The sequence below is a fragment of the Anabas testudineus genome, chromosome 21, assembly GCF_900324465.2.
Source record: "Anabas testudineus chromosome 21, fAnaTes1.2, whole genome shotgun sequence".
In the NCBI taxonomy this organism is placed as follows: domain Eukaryota; kingdom Metazoa; phylum Chordata; class Actinopteri; order Anabantiformes; family Anabantidae; genus Anabas; species Anabas testudineus.
The window spans coordinates 4,709,350-4,730,755 of record NC_046629.1 but is presented as its reverse complement, the minus strand read 5'-3'; the positions used below and the strand labels follow the sequence as shown (position 1 = coordinate 4,730,755).

The following is a 21,406-nucleotide window of genomic DNA, read 5'->3' as shown; positions in this document are numbered from 1 at the left end:
TTCTGCATATCCACATGACAATTATTTCCAGATATATCACAGTGAATGACATATGAGACCAGCCTTTCCTAACATAGCTGAAAATACATCTAAATGCGCGTCCTTGGTTTTGTCATCCTGCAGGGCAACGTGACCTTCTCGTGCTCGCAGCCCCAGCTGGTGGCTTGCACATTTCTAAGCTCCAGCAGCAGCTTCCTGTCGCTTCCATCAGCGGCGTCGGCCACAGGGGGGTTCTCCGTTCGCTTCCAGTTCAGGACGTGGAACCCGGACGGGCTGCTCCTCTCTGTGCAGCTGAACCTGGAGCCCCAAAGCCTGGAGCTGCAGATCAGTAACAGTCGGCTACATCTGACCCTGCACAGCTCAGGACGGCGCAAATCAGAGGTTTCTGCCGGTGAGTCCAGAACCCACACGCACACATGCAGAAAAATTTAAATTGTGTTTGTGAGGACTTTTCCTAACTCTCTCTGGTTAGAGAAGAAGATACTCCACAGTCAAGAAACAATTTTAGGACAATTGCATGTTTTGAATATATGATGATATAAGTAGATTTAAAAATTATCATGGTTCACACAAGCATCATACACAAAGAGTCCCTGTGGAGTCGTGCTGCGGTTGTCTCATGAACAGAGAGAAGATGTTTAGATGAAGAATGTAAACAGTGCTGGATTTGAAATGCTTTGAGTTTGTCAAATGTTTTAAGAGGAAGGTAAAGCATTCACAAACACATCACATCCACTACAAGTGAACACGCTGTTTCCTTTACAAGAAAACTCCACAGGGCACCTTTAAGTGAATCAGTGAATGTGTGAATGTTTATTTTCGATATTATTTAAAACACTTTGAGAGGAAGGAAAAAAGCAGAAGTCTGCAGAAGAAGCCGCAGCTCAGATACATCTCGTCTCACCGAGCTTTGACCTTGGAGATGAATATACCAAGGCGTGTTTTGTCCGTCTTACTTGTGAGACCCACACATTCGCATCAGCAGACTGAGCTCAGCAGAGTCCACCACTCTGCTTGTTTGTGTGCATCACTCGACCGACGCAGGGAAAAAGACACACAGTGTCACCCCAATCCAAAATGTGGAAATGGAACACATTGGCTGGTGCAAGTAATTTCATCTCACTTACTTTTATCACCTTTGTCCTCGGAGGTGAAAAAAACTCAACACAAAAGTACATTTTCTTGGAATTACTTGGAGAAAAATATCAACCAATTCTCTGTATGGGATTGCGTAGCAGAGATAAAACTGATAACTGTGATTGTTTGGGTAAGCCAGATTTTAGCAGATGGTCGGCCTCAGGGAACTCTAGATGGAGAAGACAACCACACTTAAGGAACAATGTTCCCTTTTATATAATTTAATGCACAATACTCAAGAGTCTGTCAAACTTATAGCTATAGCACATGAGGAGTACGACCTGGAGTCCTCAAGTTTCATTATTATTACTTTGATATGAACAGAGCTGTTAGTAAGTGGAGTATTTATCTATTTATTTCTTTCCTTTCTGTTGTTTTTTCTTGTTTTTAGAGGTCACAGCTAAAATATTATCGAGCAGCTGCACAGATAGCATGTTGGTTGCAAACTCAGGAGGCTGATGGAGCTACTCAGCACGGAGACCATTAACGTTTTAAATGTACTGACAGATAATCCCTGGGATCTATTCTGTAAATGTGTGTAAAACCCAAATTTATCCTTTGTGAATGTGCTGAATCAAATACAGACATGGGGGGTAATTTCCATAATTACACCAAGGTTGTGAAAATAACGCTGTGCATGTCCAGTGTGAGAGGAGAGTATGATAGTGGGAGCAGCTGGAGATCTTCTCTGATGGATGTGCTAAATCATAAGCAAATACTGAGATCCAAGCAGAGAAAACTGGACTCACCGCTGGTAAATCTTTATTTTTCCTGTGGTGCATAAAGATCGGCTGGCTTTGAAACACGAACATGCTGTGCAGGGTCTGGTTGAGTTAAAAAGTTACCTGTTGATGCAGCTTTAGTGTTCAACATTATCTTTTTCTATCAGCTGCAAAATCGTCACAAGTAATTTCAAATAGCTGCACACACAGCGAAGATACAAGCATTCGAAGCTTTGTTAACACACAGAAAAGAAAGAAATGATTGTCAACCTGAGGATTTTAATTAAAGGTAAGTGAGGTTAATAGATTTGAGGTCCTTTTCACCTATCTCACCACTCTCCTTTCAGCTTATAACAGCATCACATACCTCATAGCAATGTCAAATGTGGCGCAATGGGGGTCCCTCAGTGCAGTCATTAAATTGAGCTGCAGGGTGCAGTCGAATTTTTGCAGGTAAATTTTTTTCTATTCTTAACTTGCCTTTCTTCCTATTTTTCCATTTTTTTGATTTGAAACTTCACCTGGTAGATTGAAAGTTAAATTTTCAGTCGGACACGTAGACAATAGAACAGCTTCAGGAGAAATGCAGTTGGCAGTGTTTGATAAAGTGCTGTACTCAAGCAGAGCGCACAAGAGCGTTGATGTGGAAACAATATTGATCTCTATCTTCCGCTGTTCGGCCCAGAAATTATCTGCACCAACAGTATAGACTTAATTTCCACTCAAGAAAATCTCTTTGTCTTGCTGTCAAATCACAAGCGACACAAATGTGTACAGTGGGTAACAAAATCCAGAGGATGCTTTTGTTTTAGTCTCCTCATCCTGCATCTCTTCCAGTTAGGGCTGTCGGAGTCTTGAGGCAGCTGCAGCTGCAGTTTGGTACAGTAGTGACTGACACATGAAACTGTGTATTTCCTGGAGGCAGTAGTCAGTTGTAGAGATGTAGTCTCAGACATAAGGTTAAATTTTTTAACTGATTAGCAATAGTAAAGCAGATCACTTCAGATTTGTGTGCCAGGAAACGCTTTGACACTCCAAGCTTGGCCAGGGGATTGTGATATATTCATGTATATGAGCTGAAAGGGGGGAAGGGAATCTCCCACTGATGCTCACCAGCAGTCCCTCGCGGCTACACTGTGTACTCCATGAAACAGTCAATGGAGTGAGGAAAAAAACGCCCTTGGCACTCGCTGTCTTCTCAGATAAAAGGTTCTGCTGTAAGCGACAGGCATCAGTGGACTCGGTGAAATTCTCAAGTTTTCCCCAAGAGCCTGGACAGATCTGATTTCTAAAATAACTCCCAAGGTGCACTGTGCATGACCATCTGGTCCCCTCTGAGCTCCCTAGCTACAGCACAGCTCAATCTGGATGCTAATTTAGTCTGGGACCAACACATTCAGAGCAGAGGTGTGTGTCGGTAATTTCCATTCACATCTGCCGCTGTGGTGATGTCCTCCTGAAAGCTACAGCTCTGTGAAGATGAGCTGTCACTGTACATTTAAAAGAAATCAAATCATCATCATTAGATCACCATGAGCTGGGTTCTTACTCACCTTAGTGGGATTAAACAGATTTTTAATGATTGGGTTTAATCAGATTTTCAGTGTGATTTTAGTTCCTTGGTACCAGAATATTTAGTTTAGCACCGGGGTCAGCGATTAAAAAAAAAAAGATTCAAGTTCAGATGAAAGATCCCAATTAAAAACGAGAAGTGCCAGATTTTTTGAAGCTCAATTTTCAGGAACCAGACTGAAAATCTGCCTAATGAGCATCAGGGTGATTATAAGCTGAAAGTTAAAGATTAAAAGAGATTTGGTTGCAGATTTGGTTTGGTGTGTAACTCATAACCTTAATTTAATGAAACATATCCGAAAACTGCTTCCATAACAGTCCAGTTTAGGGTTAATCAGCGTGGAGGAGTAAAACTATGCAAATATTATCTTAAAAAATTACTCTAATGCACTTAGTATTATCGGGGGATTAACGTGTAAGAATTATTATAATGTTGCAGCTGTTGCACATTAACTTTTTTAGAAGATAAAATATGCAGCAAGAATGTTATTGACAAGTGACAGAGCGGAGGAGGGAGAGCTTTTGTTTGAGGATCAGTGTGTTGGAGGAGCCTGGAAGCTCTGTGACTGTCTCTTGTGTCAGTGATGTGAAAACAACTGTGTGAAGAAACTGTGCTGAGAGGAAATGAGGGGATTCGACACCAGTGTTGGCAGCTGTTTCAAAACTAATAGTGTATCATAAAATAAATGTTTAATTAAACCTAAACACGGGCGAAATGAATAATCAACGAGCACAGCCTCATGTCACCCTGATGACACAAATATTGGAAAGACTGTAGCCACAGCGCTGAGAGAGAAAACACCAACACTGTGACTACATCACACCTGACACAGTATGCACTAGTAGAAATTCTTCACAGCCTCCAGCTCTACAGCAATAAGTCTTCTTGTCATACAGCTGACTAAACTGTTTGCAAATGTGAAATGTTCCTCCTCAGGTCACAGAGTGGACGACGGACTGTGGCACTCCGTGAGCCTCGGCACGAGGAATCTGCAGGTCACTTTGACCGTGGACAGCGAGCCGTCGTCCACGATCGAACTGTGGGAACAGCTGGAATCAAGAGGCAACTTCTACTTTGGAGGTAAGTCTGTTTGCACACATTAACACACACTATAACACAATTTAACATGCAATATAACAGTATACAGTACTGTCCGAAAGTCTTAGTCACAAAAAAGTGCTTCTGTTGACTCAGAGAACGAAAACAATAATTAGATATGGTCATCGTAAAAGTCGGACTTGTGCACAGTACTGTATTTCTTTCTGCTGTGGTCAAGCACGTGTAAAGTAAAACTAAAGGTGGCATCGTGTGTCATTTCCATCCAGGCTGTCCCACCGCAGACTGCCAGGTCCCGACTCCGACCTTCCAGGGCTGCATGCGGCTCATATTCATCAACAGCCAGCCGATGGATCTCGGTCATGTTCAACAAAGGTTTCTGGGAAATTATAATGAACTTCAGTTTGACACCTGCAATATAAGAGACAGGTAAAAAGTTTCTCGTTTGCACTTAAATGTAATTAAAAAGACACTTTTCACAGAGATCTTATAAAACTGTGTGCACATTCAACAGTCAAAATGGGACAGACATGAAATCTTTACATTATTCAAGTTGGCAGCAGAGTTATTCATGTCCACATTGTTAATTTGTGGCTGGCAGTGTGTTGTCTGCAGAGCAGTCTGAAAGTCACTGACATCTTGTCCTATAGAGACAAACATGCTGACAGGATCATCCAATTAAATTGCAACAGAAACTCTGTAACACCTTCTCTGGCAGAGGACTATGCTAACAAGCTGCTCCCCACTGTCCTGTGTGACGTGCTATTCCTCATTACCCTGCACAGCTGTGAGCCCTGTGCACACTATCTGCAGACCTACGAGCTCTGTAAATGTTTGCATGAGGTTTGGAACATTTAAAGGAAAGACACAAACATGCAAACTGCCACTTTTCCTTTGTATTTGCCCTGAAGAGTGTCTCTCCTTTGTCACATTTCAAACTACCTGCTTTCTAGTCCAGATTGTTCGCTGTCAGAGGATATGCAAACACAACAGCGCAACCAGTCTGTTGTGTCAGTGGGCGAAGGGATGCACTGTAGGAAATGACAGAGTGATGGAGTGAGAAGTTTTCTTTTACCAAGCTGAGTTGCCTACATGCACGAGTGTTGACGATCAGGGAGAAAGAGATTTGATAGCTCGCATTAGATTGATAACTCTTTCAGATGATCTGATCCCTTTTTGCCACTTTGGAAAGTCTCCACCAACTCCTGGAGGAAACATGCAGCTCCTGGGTTCTCTGTCATTTGGAGCTTTTTATGCCTCCACACCAGTGAGAGCTGTGGCGACGTGCTTGTGTTTTCAGGTTGTCTGTCTCATTCTTGTAAACACAGGATCTCAGGAACCTTTTGATGGAATTTCTTTAAATTGGGCCCAAATATCCACAGGGACTCAACAATGAACTGATTCGATTTTGGTGGTCAAACATCAAGGTCGCTGTGACCTTGAGTCTGTCCAGTTCCCATCGTTACAACTGGAGAGAGAGTAAAACTAGTTGGAAAATGTCAGGAGAGGCATTTGTTCAGCTTAGTGTCTATTTATTGCCAGACCTTGAGGTGTGGAGATAACTTCAGGGAGAGCCCCAACCAAAACAACAAACCAAACAGTCCTGGACTGGAAATCTAATTAACTACTGACTAAACCCAGAGGAAAACAAAAGTTCACTCCTGAATCTGACCTCTCTGTCAACAGAGAAGATGGAAAATGGCAGCTCTTGTCCTACCAACGTCCCGCCAAGGAGCCAGTTAGGAGATAAACATAGAGGGAAAAACCACAACACAGAGAGAGAGAGCTACGAACTGATCAAATACAGTAGTTCAAATCAAACAAACTGGGAACAGATTGGTCAAGAGGCCCAGGAACCCAGGAAGCACAGCTGCTAGGTTTGTGTATACAGTACAGTACAGTACAGACCCCAACAGGATCAGCCTATGAGGATGCAGAGTGTAGGGAAGCAGCAACAAGAAGGAAGTTGCACCATTAATAAAACACATCTATTCTGGGATGAACTGTGGAACATCTGGCAAAAAAACAACAACAAAAACCCATGGATGAACTGATTAAAATGTGAATCTGTAAACTGCAGCTCGACTGAGTGGTGGAGGAATAAAACCAGCGGGCAGCAGCTCTATCTTTTTATTTTTTTCTGCTGGAAAGAAGGTTGACAAGGCCAATGAGCCTGAACCAGAAAATGCTGTGTCACAGAAAACACAAAGTGATGAGCAGGAAGAGGCTCTGCTGTCGGTGCTGGGGCTATAGTTTACTGTGCAAAACACGTTAATGTCCTTTTTATTATTAAATGTCACTTCATAATGCATTTTCTAAGACAGATGCGAGCTTTGATAATGTGTGATGTATTGTACAAATAAAACAATGCATCTACTGTAGATGCTACATACAGTATAGAGCAGCAAAGAAGCTTATAATGAAAACTGTAAGTGCATTTCTTCATGTTTATATATACTATATATCGCCAGTGTCTTTGCAGAGTTCTGTGTTGTAATCTCCGAGGCCGTGACGTGATGTTGGGCTGATGTGCTGGAGATTACATTGACATTAACTTTCATTTCACATACTGAGTCCTATTAATCACCTCAGAGTGTGAGAAAATTAAGTTTTCTCAGAGTTAATTTCCTTTTTTCTGTGTCTAATTAAACTTTGTGACTCAATTTATGGCTAGTGTGCACTTAGGTGTTCGGGCTACTGTAATTTCATGACCCATAAGGGCACTCATGACCACAACAACAGAAAATAGCTTGATGGTAATTAAACCAATGGGTGCAACCTTATCCGTGTTGTGGCTGGCCCACTCCGCTGCAGTTAATAGGTGAGAGATGAAAGTGTATGAAATTATAGATGCATGCTTGAAAGCCTGGCAATTATGTGAAACTGAAGGAGGCTTGAGGAAGGGACTATTAATCAGAAGAGTGCGGTTGAAAATTTTCCTGTGAAGCGCTCATTGTGGTAAAATCCCATTAACAGCCATTGTAGTCTGAAGGTGACAGTAATGCTTTTATTTTTAGTGAAACACCATGATGTGTCAGCTTTTTTTCAAATTCAGACAAGGGCACAGTATGAGACACCAGCATTTCACAGTTGTTTGGGATTTTTTAATGCAACTTCACAAAACATGAATAAACAGCAAATTAGTGTTTTGGGTAGGTTCCAGAGCTGCTGTTCAAACGGCAGACAAAAGAAGAAAAGGAACAGTGAGCAGGGGTCTCGCGTACCTGATAAATAAAAGATCAGCTTTGTAAACACTAACAAAAGAAGAATCTCTACCGATACCTAATGAAAATGCCTCAGAGACTTGTTTGAGCTTTTGTTTTGCTGTCAATAAATTGCCTCATTTTTGCAGCTCCTAATGACTTAATTCCTTCTTTTATTCATCAAAGTGCTGCAAAATTGAAGATATATGTGGATAAGCAACCGATCTTTCAGTTGCACTTGTAAAAAAGACAGATACTCTCTGTTTGTAGACTTTAAAACAAGCTGATTTGATGCTTTTTGTAAGTTTTACTTCAGTGTAAAATTGAAAATATTTAGATTTTGGATAACTGGAGCGATAGCAGGGATTTATATTGTTCTATTATCTGGTATTGATTAATCGAGGGAGCGATAACGAAGATAAGCAAACTGTGAAAACTGTTGTGATGTTTTTGTAGATGCCTTCCCAACCTGTGTGAACACGGAGGGCGCTGCTCTCAGACGTGGAGCTCCTTCTCCTGCGACTGTTCGGGAACGGGCTACTCCGGAGCGACCTGTCACAACTGTGAGCCATTCTTCTCACTTTCATTTCTTCACCTTGTCTCAAACCTGCTATTACAGCCTCTACACCTCCCCATGTATTTTAGGTCTACTGAGCTGTGTCATTTGATTCACCACATACATCTTTACCTGTCGTGCTCATAGCTTCTTTGCTGGGTGCACCTCAGGGGCAAAGCAGAAACTTGTGCTGCTTCAACCTGACATGCCCTCACAATTATTGCTGCTATTCTTGCTTTTAAATTTCAGGAAATCTGTTGTGGCTGTAGCTTTAAATAGCATTCGACTGGCTGACTTTAGACTGACTCTACATGTAGTTTTTTCCTTACGGGTGTCATTTTTTGACATCCTGCAACATCGCATTGATATTTTTTGTGGAGTCTGATGCTGGAAACTATGTGTGAAATTCCCCTCCCCCCAGAATCCTGATTTCTTGTTTATATGCAGGCAAACACAGCTCTCTCTGCACGTCAGAGGGAACAGGACAGGAAAGCACATCTGCTGAATTAAAAATAGGCCTCTTTTTCTTTAACTCAACAGTCATCATCTTTGCAAAAAGAAAAAAAAAAAACACATAAAATAAATATTTTCATCTAAAGCTGAAACCTGAAAATCTGAAACTGGAGCAGAACCAGATTCTGGTGCTAATGTCACAGCCCTAAGAAGTTATATATTACTATTCATCAAATATAACATCCTCAGAACCTTCACATGCAATATATAATGTTTACTATGGAGTCTGCTACAGTTCAGGATCATATGAGGCCCTGTCCTGCAGAAAGTCCAGTCACACTCGTTATTTAAGATCTTGTTATGTTTGCCAAACAGGCAGGTTCATCCTCTTCTACAAAGCCATTTCTCATTCATAAGAATACAAGTAATAAAACATCCATTAAGTCTTAATTCTGTCAAACTGTGCAGCTAAACAGTAAAACAGGGTTAAGTTCTCCTGCTACACCTCTCTCATTTTAAACTCTTCTTTGTGACTCATCTAGACAACAGACTAAAAATGAACCAAATAATGGTAATAATACTGTAAACTGCACATCAGTCGGTTTGGTGACTGGTTTCAGATACTTAGATTTTAGACTGAATATAAACCGTGAGCAGGCCTTTTACAGTACGTGACTGTAGGAGCCAAACAGGACTGGATGCTGTGCCATGATCTGGATCAAAAAGTGTAAATATATAGAAGAGAAACATATGTACCAAACATGACAACAATAACTTATACGCAGTGAATAAATAGAAACAGATTATGTGCAGTCAGATGACTCAGCGTGGGCTAATTCTTGGAGGAATAACAGTTTGTGTCCCCGCTCTGCTTCTTCCAGCCATTTACGAGTCTTCCTGCGAGGCCTACAAGCTTCTTGGCAGCTCCTCTGGCTTCTACTCCATTGATCCAGATGGGAGTGGCCCCCTGGGACCCACACAGGTTTACTGCAACATGACAGGTGAGATCGCTTTAGTCCACATGTTGTCACCTTTACAGTTTTTTGAGTTTCTCTAAGGACCAGCACAAAGTTCAGAGTAAAGAGTGCACTCACTTAGAGCTCACTCTGCATTGATCCGTGCAGCAGCAGCTATCTGACACTTCACCATCCAGTAAGAAATCATTACGGCCACTCAGGGCAGTTCCTGAGAGTTTATCTGTGTCAATATCTTTTGTAAATGTCCGTGTGGTTACACTGCATCAATTCTGTATCTAAGTAGTCTTAAATGGTCGTTAAAATCTGTTATGTGGTTGTAACTTCTAATTTTATTCAGACAAGCGAAAGCAAACTCGACGCGTCCTGTAACTCGCTGCCTCGTGACGTTATCAATAGCGCCGCGACCAAATACTACAAGCTGCCGTTGGTTTAGTTAGAAGAAGCATCCTCGGAAATCAGCCATGAAGAAGTTATCGCTTCTCAAATTAAAACGTGTCATGACAAGATTACAACTTAACACGCTTAGTTCAAAGCCCCACTGGTAGCCTCTAGAGGCTGCAATTTTCATTAGCGCATGAGGTCATTAAAGTCAAAAGGGTTAATCCCCTTGGGAACATTAATCAGCTCAGTAAATTTCACGGCGGTGTGCCAGTAAGTTATGATATCTTGTGTGCTGTGCTGACATTTAGAACTAATATTTAGCATATAACTGATAATCCCCAGCAGAGCACATGTGTGTTCAGTACATTTAACAGAAATCCTGCTGTTATATTTGGATTTGGTGATGTTGGACTGATCGTGGCGCCAAATCCCAAAAAGATTCATCTTCTAGTAAACAAATCCTAAATATCACGTCCTAATGTCCACGTGTTGCTCTAGAAGTAATGATTGATTGCTGGGTGAAGAAAGATGAAAACTAGGCACGAGGAGTCAATAAAGTCCTTACATATCATCCTCCAGGCAGCACAAACATCCACACCAAACTTAATCAACTGGAGATTCGTAAGCCGATTTATGTTATCGGTGTGGATCTTTGGAATATGGAAGCTGCCGTAGTGCCATGATCCTTTGAAGGGGAGAAGACAATGTGCTCTGTATCACCTGAACTGTCACATGAGATGTGACATTTGACGGGCAGAGAGAGGGACGCAACCTGATCCGCGGTCCTCGTGACACATAGGACAAAACATATTCAGTTAAGTTTTGACACTCTGGAGACAGCATTCATCACGTCGCTGTCACAACTTTCTCACCTACTTTGTCCTTTGCAAGGTTAATGTACCGGTGATGCCATTACAGAGGAGAGCTCGGCCATCTATTGCTGTCTGGCTCTGGCATTTTGTGTTTTCAGTCTTTCCCCACACACATCTGAATAGTTCGGCAGCAGCCAACTCGACCTCAATTAAGGAATCTATTAGAAATGTAAATAACTCTAAGCCTCACAACCTAACGTGAATAATCACAAAGTGGAGAGGGATTTATTCTAAGGCAGAGTAAACACGGAATCCACGTAATGAAAACTGAGTGGGGATGGAAATAGGATGGATTCCTTATCTGATTTTATCGCACAGACTCTTGACTCCTTTTTGTGTATTTAAATCCGTTTGAAAGAGTTAGAAATTCAAATTTAAGCAATGTGAACAACGAATGTGAACTATTAGCAAAATGAGTTCCTGCGCTGTGATAAGACCGCGTGCTGGCGAACTGTGAGAGCTTCTTCCAGCATGTTAAGGTTTTCGAATGCATTGAGCAGATTGATGGTACTCAAATTGTTGCCTGGAAACAAATGCATTTATTAGGTTTGCAGTGATGCAAAACTGCAAAGATTTGTGAAATGCCACCAGCAACACTGATGGTTCAGCCAAGAACACCAAATGCCTCACTGACTGACTAATGGACTTGGCTGAATGCAGAGCTGTATAGTAAATATGACACACAAATGGGTCAAGGCAATCACACAGCAACATGATAAATCAGAACACCTACAGTAGCCTAAAATTATTTATTTACCAGTTGATTAATCTGCTGTGTACTGTGAACTTTAAAAAGTAGCTCACATTCTGCCTGTAGAGACGTTCCCATTGCTTATATACTGTATATGTTGCTTTATTCTGTCATGCTCTAAATGAAACTGAATTTAAACGACTCGTGAGATTAAATTCTTTACTGTGTATAATATGACACACAATTCTGAAAACCATGTAGTGATTGCAGATGTTTAATATTAAAGGGTTATTTGTGGTTTGTGTACAAACTGAACAGATCGCTGGTGCAGCTGATTTCTGCTAACTTTGTGTTTAGAGGACGCGGTGAGGACGTTGTGTTCCTCAGGGCGCGTGTTAAAAGGCCATCACACTTCTTTCTATTTAGACTAAAAGGTGTGAACTGTGGGTTCAGCCTAACCTTAACACATACACTGGCTTCAGGAAGTTTCAAACCACTTTAGCCAAGCGCAGATTTTATTTTTAAAAATAATAGAACAGAAAGTGAAATCTCTTATTTACTCTTCGACTGCGGCGAGCGGCATCCTGTTTGCTTTAATTATCCTTGAGACATGTCTAGAATTGATTGGACATGCGAGCAGTTCAGAAAGGCCTGCACCTGTCTGTGTATATAACACGCATAACAGAGCAAAAACCAAGCCACGACGTGCAGGGGATGAGGCGGAGACCAGGGTATAAAACCATTTCTATAGGTTAGAGCGTTCCCAGGAACACGGTGGTCTCAGTAATAGTGAAATGGTTGGTCGGTGGACGCCTGGTCAAACTGACTGATTTCTTTTGAGAAACACACACAGCCACATACAAGTCCATCTAAATGAAAACTACTACTACTAATCTTCTCTAGTTTTACAGACTTTACTCACCAAACACTTTGGGCCTCATCATCTGACTGAGTGATGAGACAAGAACGAGTTTCTCTCCAAGACCCGTTGGAATAAATCTGTTCTTTGTAGTGGCTCAATAGTTGTTAGACGAAAACTACTTGTGGCAAAACTCCATCAACCCAGAGAGCTGACCTGACCCGACTGGGACGACGACAATGACCTGAAGTACAGAGCCATCTCCAGACAACACTGGAGTGGCTTCAGGACAAGTCTGTGACTGTCCTTAAGTGGCCCAACCAAAAGCCAGACTTACTCTCCATTAGACGTCTGAGGAGACACCTGATGACAGCACACAGACACCTTTCCATTCAACCTAATAGAGCTTGAGAGGAGTCCGACCCAAGATGACTCAATGCTGTAGTTGCTGCCAAAATGGTTCTGCAAGGCACTGAATCCATTTAAAAATTAAAGCTACAACATAATCTGAAGTGGGCTTTTCTTTTTGTGTAGAGGAGACAGTGTGTTCGCAGCATATTAAACATTTTTAATCTTTTTTTCAGAGGAGAAGGTTTGGACGGTGTTGACCCACAACAGCACAGCTCCAGTCACAGTCCAGAGCTCCTCTATTCAGAAACCGCACATAATGAAATTCAACTACAGCACCTCGGCTAAACAGCTGCGTGCCATCGTGTCGGGGTCAGAGCAGTGCCAACAGGAAGTGGTGTACACCTGCAGGAAGTCCCGTCTCTTCAACACAAAAGGTAATTATTGTACTTTGAATGTCAAACTGAGTTTTAGTATTAATGAGCTGCGGCCACTTCAGTGTTTTATGAGTACATGTTGCATAAACAGATTCCCACCAAAACGAGGTCGGCTCTGCAAAATGTAAAGAGCTAGATGCAGGAAACTGCAGTTCATGGCACAACGAGGCATTTTCCACCTAAAAATCAGTGTGGCAGCTGTTTTCTCTTCAGTCACAGCAACCGGTTACACAGTAATCTACCAGGTGTGTGCACCTGCACACATTCGTCTGGCCTCCACAGTGCGGTGCCTTGACATCAAAATGTGTTTGGTCAACAACCTCCCTGTTTTTTTTTTTTTTTCTGCACTGGCACCGACTGCACCGCCACATTGAAATGAATAAGCAGGCTGCGTTTTTTTCACCCAGGGTGAAGTCAGTCTGAACATGGCCTTGGTGTAGCATCAGGGGAATGACTGTTGTTACACTGTGAATTGAAAGTCAGGCTGTTTGTGCTTTGTCACATTGGGAGCTGCTGCCCCTTCAATACCCTCCCTCCTGCCTCGCTCTCCTTGTTATATTTTGGTAATAACTGGAAAGGCGGTCTCTCAATCTTTCTGTGCGCATACGTCTCGAAATGCTCTGGCTCCTGCGGTGTCCCAAGCATCCAAACATTTGCTCTTAAATCATGAAACATTCATGAAGTCCCAGATTCTGCCATTCCCTCGGTGCCATGTGTGTGCAAACAAACAAGTTCATTATCACACCAGACTTCAAAGAGAGATAGAAACCAAGCTATTTTATAGCTGTATGAACACAGCAGCTGAATTTTAGCACGGCTACCTTTGTTGTCTGAGAGCAGATATCTCCTGTGGAAAAGGATCAAATATCTCTTTGCACACCACTTTACTGAGGGTGCAGATAAGAACAATAACCCTTTTGACGAGAAACATAAATATACAGCATATTCAGATTAATTATTGGACAAAATTGCACATTTTATGCTAATTTACTGGGAAAAAACCAGCAACAGCAGCTGTTCAAAGTCTAGCGGGTTTTTAGATGCAGGTTTGTGCCAAGAACTGCTCAAGTTCACATCCATTTGTGGAGTTTAGCTGCATATCTTGCCCACACCCCCTTCTCCTCCGTCAGTCTCTGCTGTTCACTCACAACACAGATGTTCCGTCACTTAATGTCCTTGTAATGATGCTCAACTGTGGACTGATTTGCATTGTTAAACACCTTTTCCCTTATTTAAAGCCCGCGATGAATTAAGCTCGCTTAGGGATAACTCTTCTAACATCACACTGAAGATTCACAGCAGCAGTTTAATGAATGTTTTTCGTGGCGTCCTGTTCTTCACCCTCGCTTGTTATTTGTATCCAGAGATGTTTGTGTACATATTTGTGTCTGCGTGAAGCCTGCATGTCACACGTCTGCATGAAACCCTTAAAGCTGCATGAGGCGACTTGGCATTTAGAAAACTTTCATTAAAGCTCACAACACATTCATCTTTATTCACCTCGCTGTCGTGGTTGGCTGTGCCTCATGCACAAATGCACCAATAGAAATAGAAAGTCAGTTGTTGCACTCGTGTTCTACTATTTTTAAAGATCTTGGCTGGAGATGTTGATGAAGAATGATGATGCTGGTGGGTCCAACCAGAGGCTGTTGGAGGCAGAAAAACAGAAAACATGTTGCACAACCAGATTTCAGTGCATTTGCCTTCTTGCTGTGAATAAGTTCCGTCAATATCCAGACAATTTAAGGGAGAGAGAGTGAGACTGACCTCTCCTTCAAGAAGTATTGATTGTTGCCTTTACTTATTTGTGTACCTGTTCAGTGTCTGAATGGTGTTTTTTAAAAAAGCAGCGTACTATAGGCCAAGTGGTGCAGCTGCAGTGAGTGTAAGAGCAGGAACAGAGGGTAAGGACAGCAGCTGGGTTTTATTTTCAACCTTTGTAGTTTAAATACCTCCTCGTCGGCTGGTGTCATTTTAACCCACAGTGTTTTCCACTTTAGCCTGAGCTTCACCGTTGCACACAGTACATGCAGCTTTCCAATTTAGGTCTGGATAAAGTGTTAGTTTTAGGTTTCAGCTCGAAGATTTCCAGGGAGTGTTGTCTGATGAACTAATGGCGTCTCTGTGATTTAGACTAATGTGACATGTGTATCCATACATTACAGCCTAATGCAGCTGTAATGTATGGGCAGGATAAAGGCACCGTAGTATGTGACACATGATTATGTATTGTGACATGTAGCTTAATGGGTTTTCCCTGCTCGCTGGCCTCCTCTTCAATTCAGGGTCACGCTGTGTGACAGATGATTGAAGCTGGGCCACTTAACCTCACAGTGGAGGTAACGAATTGTGCCTCTGACTTTCTATCCCCTATTATATTTATTCATTTTTAACGTAAAGTGATGATCCTAGTTTGAGCTTGACAGAAATGCATTTGTAGAAGTTTTCACATTCCAGCACAAGAAGGTTAGATTTTCTACATTTGAGGCCAAACAGTGTCGACTAAAACAGTCTGAATACAGTATCTAAAGCCTATGTTCTCCTTTATTTTTGCCATTTTAATTTGCTCATATCTCATATTAAGTAAGCCTCTGACAGAACAGGCTGTCTGAATTCCTGCATTCTGAATTTATCTGCTTTTTTCAGTTCACTTCCATAATTTCTTCCATTTTTGGATGAAGCCAGTGCAGCAAAAATAACAAAATGCTCCCAATATAACCCACGACCTTGACCTACATGAGCTAAAGCTCTGGCACTGCAGCCATCGGGCCGCTGCGGTGGTGACCGACTGTCTGTTGTATTGTTGCAGATGGCAGTCCTCTGTCCTGGTGGCTGGACCGGGAAGGGGAGAAGAGGAGCTACTGGGGGGGCTTCCTGCCTGGAGTCCAGCAGTGCTCCTGCAGCCTGGAAGAAAACTGCATTGACATGAACTACTTCTGCAACTGTGACGCCGACACAGACACATGGTACACATTAGTATTTGTATATTCATACTTGTTTTGTGGGATAAGTAACAGTATTGCGTCTCTGTCTGATGCAAGACAGCTCAACAGCACCCCAACGTCCAACATAACAGTGACAATACATTTGAATGAACATTACAAACGTCATGAAAGAAGAATTTAAGGAAGAACTGTAGAAATAATTAATAAGATGAATCTCTATATCTCATCTATATCCAGTGTGTGACATCATTTAGCAGCATTTTTCTCATTGTGATTAATTACAGCTCATATAAAATAAATTAAAATCATCATCAACTTGTCACATTTTCTGATCACTGTGTTGACGAAACAAAGGATTTTCCGGTTTTCATTCACGTTGCTGTGTTCGGCGTTCTGAACCTCTTTGCATTCTGTGTTTTAATCCACTCTAAAGCTTCTCTGGATTCAGCTCAGTTTGCATATTTCCAGAGGCAGTTGTCTGCATTGTGATAGATTGCTCCCTTTTTAATGTGTTTACTCAGAGTTCTGTGCTAATGTAGAGGAATGAATGCTTTTATCTGGACCCCCACAAAGGCGACCGGCCCTCCAGGGCCCCGTGTTACTATTTATTTGTTTCTTTTCTTTGTGTGCCACAGGGCTAATGACACGGGAATCCTCTCCTATAAAGACCACCTACCGGTGAGCCAGATAGTGATCGGAGACACCAACAGAACGGGCTCGCAGGCAGTCTACCACGTCGGCCCTCTGCGTTGTTATGGAGACAGTAGGTGATCACCTCAGTGTTGAAGCTACAGTACTGTTCCAGATTTGGTTGCAGATGGAGGATTAGTGCTGATCAGAGACAAACCGCGTTCAGATGATGTCTTTATGCCTTGTTCGTTTGTGTTTATCTGTGGATAGAGAGTTAAACCTCATCTGTTCTGTTCTAAGTCTGACACTGTCTGTGTGTATTATAACCTTCTGGACCGACCCGTGGGTCCGTCTTTACAAAATCATGCTGTGCAGCAGAGCAATGGTGCCAAAATGGAGGGAGACTCAGGGGGAGCGGGGGTGAGGCAGAGCTGGACAGCAGCACTGGAACATGAAAGAGATTGTAGATATTTACTGCTTCATGTCCCACAGTGAGCTGTGGACACGGGGCTGAGAATTTCTACCAGCTCATCTGCAGTCAAATGTAGTTCAAACCTCCAGTGGAGATATCGAAGTTTCTTAAAGACATTGAATATGAAGAGGGGCTGAATTAAAGACAGTACAGTACAAATCAAATGGTCGAGTATATATATTTATATATTTATAAGTATTTATTTATAAGTATTTCCAGAAACAGCATGAATGTAGTGGTGAAATATCGTTTGGTGTATGTAACATGTCAACACATTAGGATATAATGAATATATTAACATGAAGACAGAGTGAAGAGAGTGTGTGTGTGTTTTTGTGTGTATAATACTATAGTAAACACTCATTGCAGCATTGCATAGGTATGTATTTAGCATTATATAGCATGAATTCATTTAGGTTTCTATAAACTACTGTACTAACTAACTTTTTTTAATAACCGTGTCAAAACTTCTCTTTTTTATTTTTTCTCGTCTCCAACTTGTAGCGAGAACTTTCACTGTGACATTAGTGCTCACCTGAGAGTCTGCAGCCCAGCTGTCTGCGTTGCTCAGGGTGCCGCTGACATTTTCAGACTAAAACGAAGCCTGACATTAACAAACACGAGCTGAACAAGCTGTGGCGAAATAAATAATTCTCATGTCTTAATGACCCACGTGCAGCCACAGCTCAGCTGTTGATCCACTTATAGAAAGTAGGAGGGATGGTGTTATATAGTAAATATTTCTGTCATTGGAGGAATGATTCAGCAGCACCTCGACATTATTAGTATCTCTGCTGGACCGTACTGCATTAATGATGTCAGTGATACTGTTGTACCATCACAAAACAGAGCAGAGATCACAGGTTACTTCCTGTTTTACTGCAAGAAGTGAAATTTGGGAAATATTGGTGACAAATCTAATGTCGTGTTCCACTAAATCCCTCCTTTGTTGTATTTCATCACGGTAAATGTGAGGAAAAGCTGCAAGCGAGACAACAAGGAGACAAATGAGACACCATCGCTCAGTCGAAAGCTTTGTTTTTTCTCATTTCTTTTCCCTTTCGTTGCAGAGTCTCTGTGGAATTCAGCGTCTTTCTACCAGGAATCCTCCTACCTCTACTTCCCTACGCTGCAGGCCGAGCTTGCCTCTGATATCTCCTTTTACTTCAAGACCAACGCTCCTTCAGGAGTCTTTCTCGAGAACCTGGGCCTCAAGGACTTCATCAGAGTGGAGCTCAGCTGTGAGTCAACACTCCAGACCAGAATAAGTGCAGCATGAAACAGTACATGACAAGGACATGCACACAGATTGCAAGAAAGAGTAGCCATATGTAAGAACACCTACAAAAGCTGTCAGTGATATTTTTTTCTTTTCTCAGATGGAAATGCCATCTGTACTATAGTTGACAGTTTAATTTCCCCAAGAAGCAGGCTGTCGGGACGGCACAGCATGATGTAATCCTAATGACACAGTCAACAGCGATGTCATGCTGTTGTAGGAGATGTTAAAAGCATTTTTTTATTACCCACGTAGTGAAGCTGAAGTCCTTGGATGGATAGCGAAGGAAAACATTATTATAAAATCTTCCTTATTTCCTTTTTCAAAGAAAATCCTGCAAATAGGGTATATTTAGATTAAAACTGGTGCTCGTTGACATGAGTAATACACTGTAGTCTTGTATTTTTGCAATACATTGAATAATTAATGGACTTACACTTGTACTTACCAAATATATTTAATGCATGGTGCAGCACGGAGCACAGCTCCACTAACTGGGGAGGTAATTCAAGCAGCAGAGGATTACTTTATTCATTACAGGTGCTAAGAACATGTGAAATTGTTGATTACAGTGTGTTTTGTTCCTGAACCTGAGGGAGGGGTTCTCATGATATTTGGAGCCATTATGTATTACTGCAGCATCAGACACATGGTGAAATATTGAAGAGCTGTCAGCTGAACCCCCTCATAAATCTATTCAGGTCATCAAGTTTTCCCAGCAGCATTGTATCACATTGCATCAGAAAGGAAGGACAGAGGAGAACATAAAAAACCCAATATCACATTCAGTCTGTCATGGCTGCTCAGTGTATGTGTGTGTACACCTCCCCACTGGCCTTCCAGCTCCCTCTGTGGTCACTTTCTCCTTTGATGTGGGAAATGGTCCGGCGGTCCTGTCCGTGAAGTCCCACCTCCCCCTGAATGACAGACAGTGGCACTACGTGAGGGCAGAGCGCAACGTGAAGGAGGCCTCCCTGCAGGTCGACCAGCTTCCCCTCCGCTTCCTGGAGGCGCCAGCTGACGGACACCTCCGCTTACGGCTCAGCAGCCAGCTGTTCATAGGTGGGTTTAATATACCTACACCAAATTTGAATGAAGTGATTGTTCTTGACTAATACGAGGAGCCGTGCATCAAACTGTCAATTTATCAATGATGATATCACGTTCAGTATTCATCCACCTTTAATCTCTAAATGAATAAACATCCCTCCACATTCAGTTAGTTAACAGGTTCACCTGAGCTTTTTACTTATTCCAAACTGCTGCCTACTGGTAGAAATGAGGTTGATGAATTTGATTTGAGTGAACATAAACAATACATTTGTGGGCAATTAAAACCAGTAGAGCTGAAAGGAACTGAAGAATCATTAATTATTCTGAGAGTTTATCACTAATATAAGTACAGTAATTAATGTAGCGCAACTTTAAAGCAAAGGTTCAGATGTCACATGTGCTTTTCTGTGAGTTATAGAAGGACAGGGTGAGAGGAACCCAGTGCACCTGGATATTCAATACACTGATATGGTTGTTATCAGTGTTGGTTTTTTACATAGAGAGTCAAAGGGTTAAAACACCAGTTCAAACAACTCGTGCACAGTAACATGTCTACATTATCTTAAAATGTAAGTGTTGAGTTAATCAAGCCGTGTTTTCTGTCGGTCGCTTCTCTCAGTGCCAGTGGTTGGTGAGGCTCATGGTTTCCATTGGACATGGTTAATAAATGACTCCTCAGAATCAGTTCTGAACTAATGAAACTTACACATCTGGGATCATCACATCATTCAGTCTCATGTCGGTGTTTAACAATTTAAACAGGAGTAGAGAACGCAGACGTACAAGTTCACTGTGTTTGTTTTGTGCCAATATGCATCGTAAATTACAGCTGAAGATAACACGAGGCTCAGACAGTCTGTTTTCAAGTAAATATTTCCCTGTGTTTCCTCTCCTGCTTAGACATAGACTTCTTTTTCTTTTAACAATAACATGAACCGCAGATTGTTGACTCTTATCTCCTTCTACAGTAACGCTCTCCACAGAAACAGACTTAATTCTTGAAATGTCCCTGTCCTGTATCACTGCATTAACAATTACAAATGACAAACTCATTTATTTTACTGGCTTTACATTATTGTTCTGTGGCCGCTCACTTTTCTCCTGTCACATTTCTCCAGCAACCTTTTCCCCTCTGATATTTTAACGTGTCTCTTTAATAACACACCGGGCCGCAAGAAGAGACAGAGATAACAGAAAATAATGTGTTTTTTCCCAGTGTTAGGTCCTAATTCAAACACTTAATGGATAATTTACTTTAAGAAGTAATTTATCAGAGGAATGAAATGAAAAATGGAAGCAATAAGCCTGTGAAAAACGTGTCATTAGGTGAAGATTTAATTTTCATATGACAGTACAAAGGTGACGTTTTACAAAAGGACTCATCTATTCTCATGGAAAACAAAGTTAATATAAATGTGTGACTATGTTGGTTATAAAGGCCTTTAGCTCGTCATTTTAAAAAGCTAGTTTAGTAGAAAAAGTAGATGGCGAAGAATGTTTTCTAAAATAAAGTTTTATTGCAGTATAGAAGTATCTAAAAACACAGCATATAATGAATAAAGGAAGTTTTAAGATACTTGAAAAGCACTGAACCTTAATTCATGTTCTGTCGTACATGTGATCATAGCTGGCTAAATGTTTGAAATACTGTGCAGTAGTAATTAACACAGAGAGGCTGTCCATTACTTTAAAAGCTCTCTCCATTTACTGTACCTTAGATATGTGATGTTCCCGCCTAATTATATAATTACACTAAAAGGCT

The 21,406-nt window shown here is 41.6% G+C and overlaps 1 protein-coding gene across 1 annotated transcript in view; it reads left to right on the top strand.

Annotated features, from left to right (window-relative positions):
* Positions 1 to 21,406, top strand: part of cntnap5a (contactin associated protein family member 5a) — a 72,897-nt gene that overhangs the window by 34,635 nt on the left and 16,856 nt on the right. The window contains exons 8-17 of the mRNA XM_026375697.1: positions 124 to 391; positions 4,369 to 4,512; positions 4,758 to 4,917; positions 8,148 to 8,254; positions 9,582 to 9,701; positions 13,065 to 13,265; positions 16,075 to 16,231; positions 16,846 to 16,973; positions 18,383 to 18,553; positions 19,435 to 19,653. Coding sequence (XP_026231482.1) covers positions 124 to 391; positions 4,369 to 4,512; positions 4,758 to 4,917; positions 8,148 to 8,254; positions 9,582 to 9,701; positions 13,065 to 13,265; positions 16,075 to 16,231; positions 16,846 to 16,973; positions 18,383 to 18,553; positions 19,435 to 19,653 — 1,675 coding nt within the window. The remainder of the gene's footprint in view (positions 1 to 123; positions 392 to 4,368; positions 4,513 to 4,757; positions 4,918 to 8,147; positions 8,255 to 9,581; positions 9,702 to 13,064; positions 13,266 to 16,074; positions 16,232 to 16,845; positions 16,974 to 18,382; positions 18,554 to 19,434; positions 19,654 to 21,406) is intronic.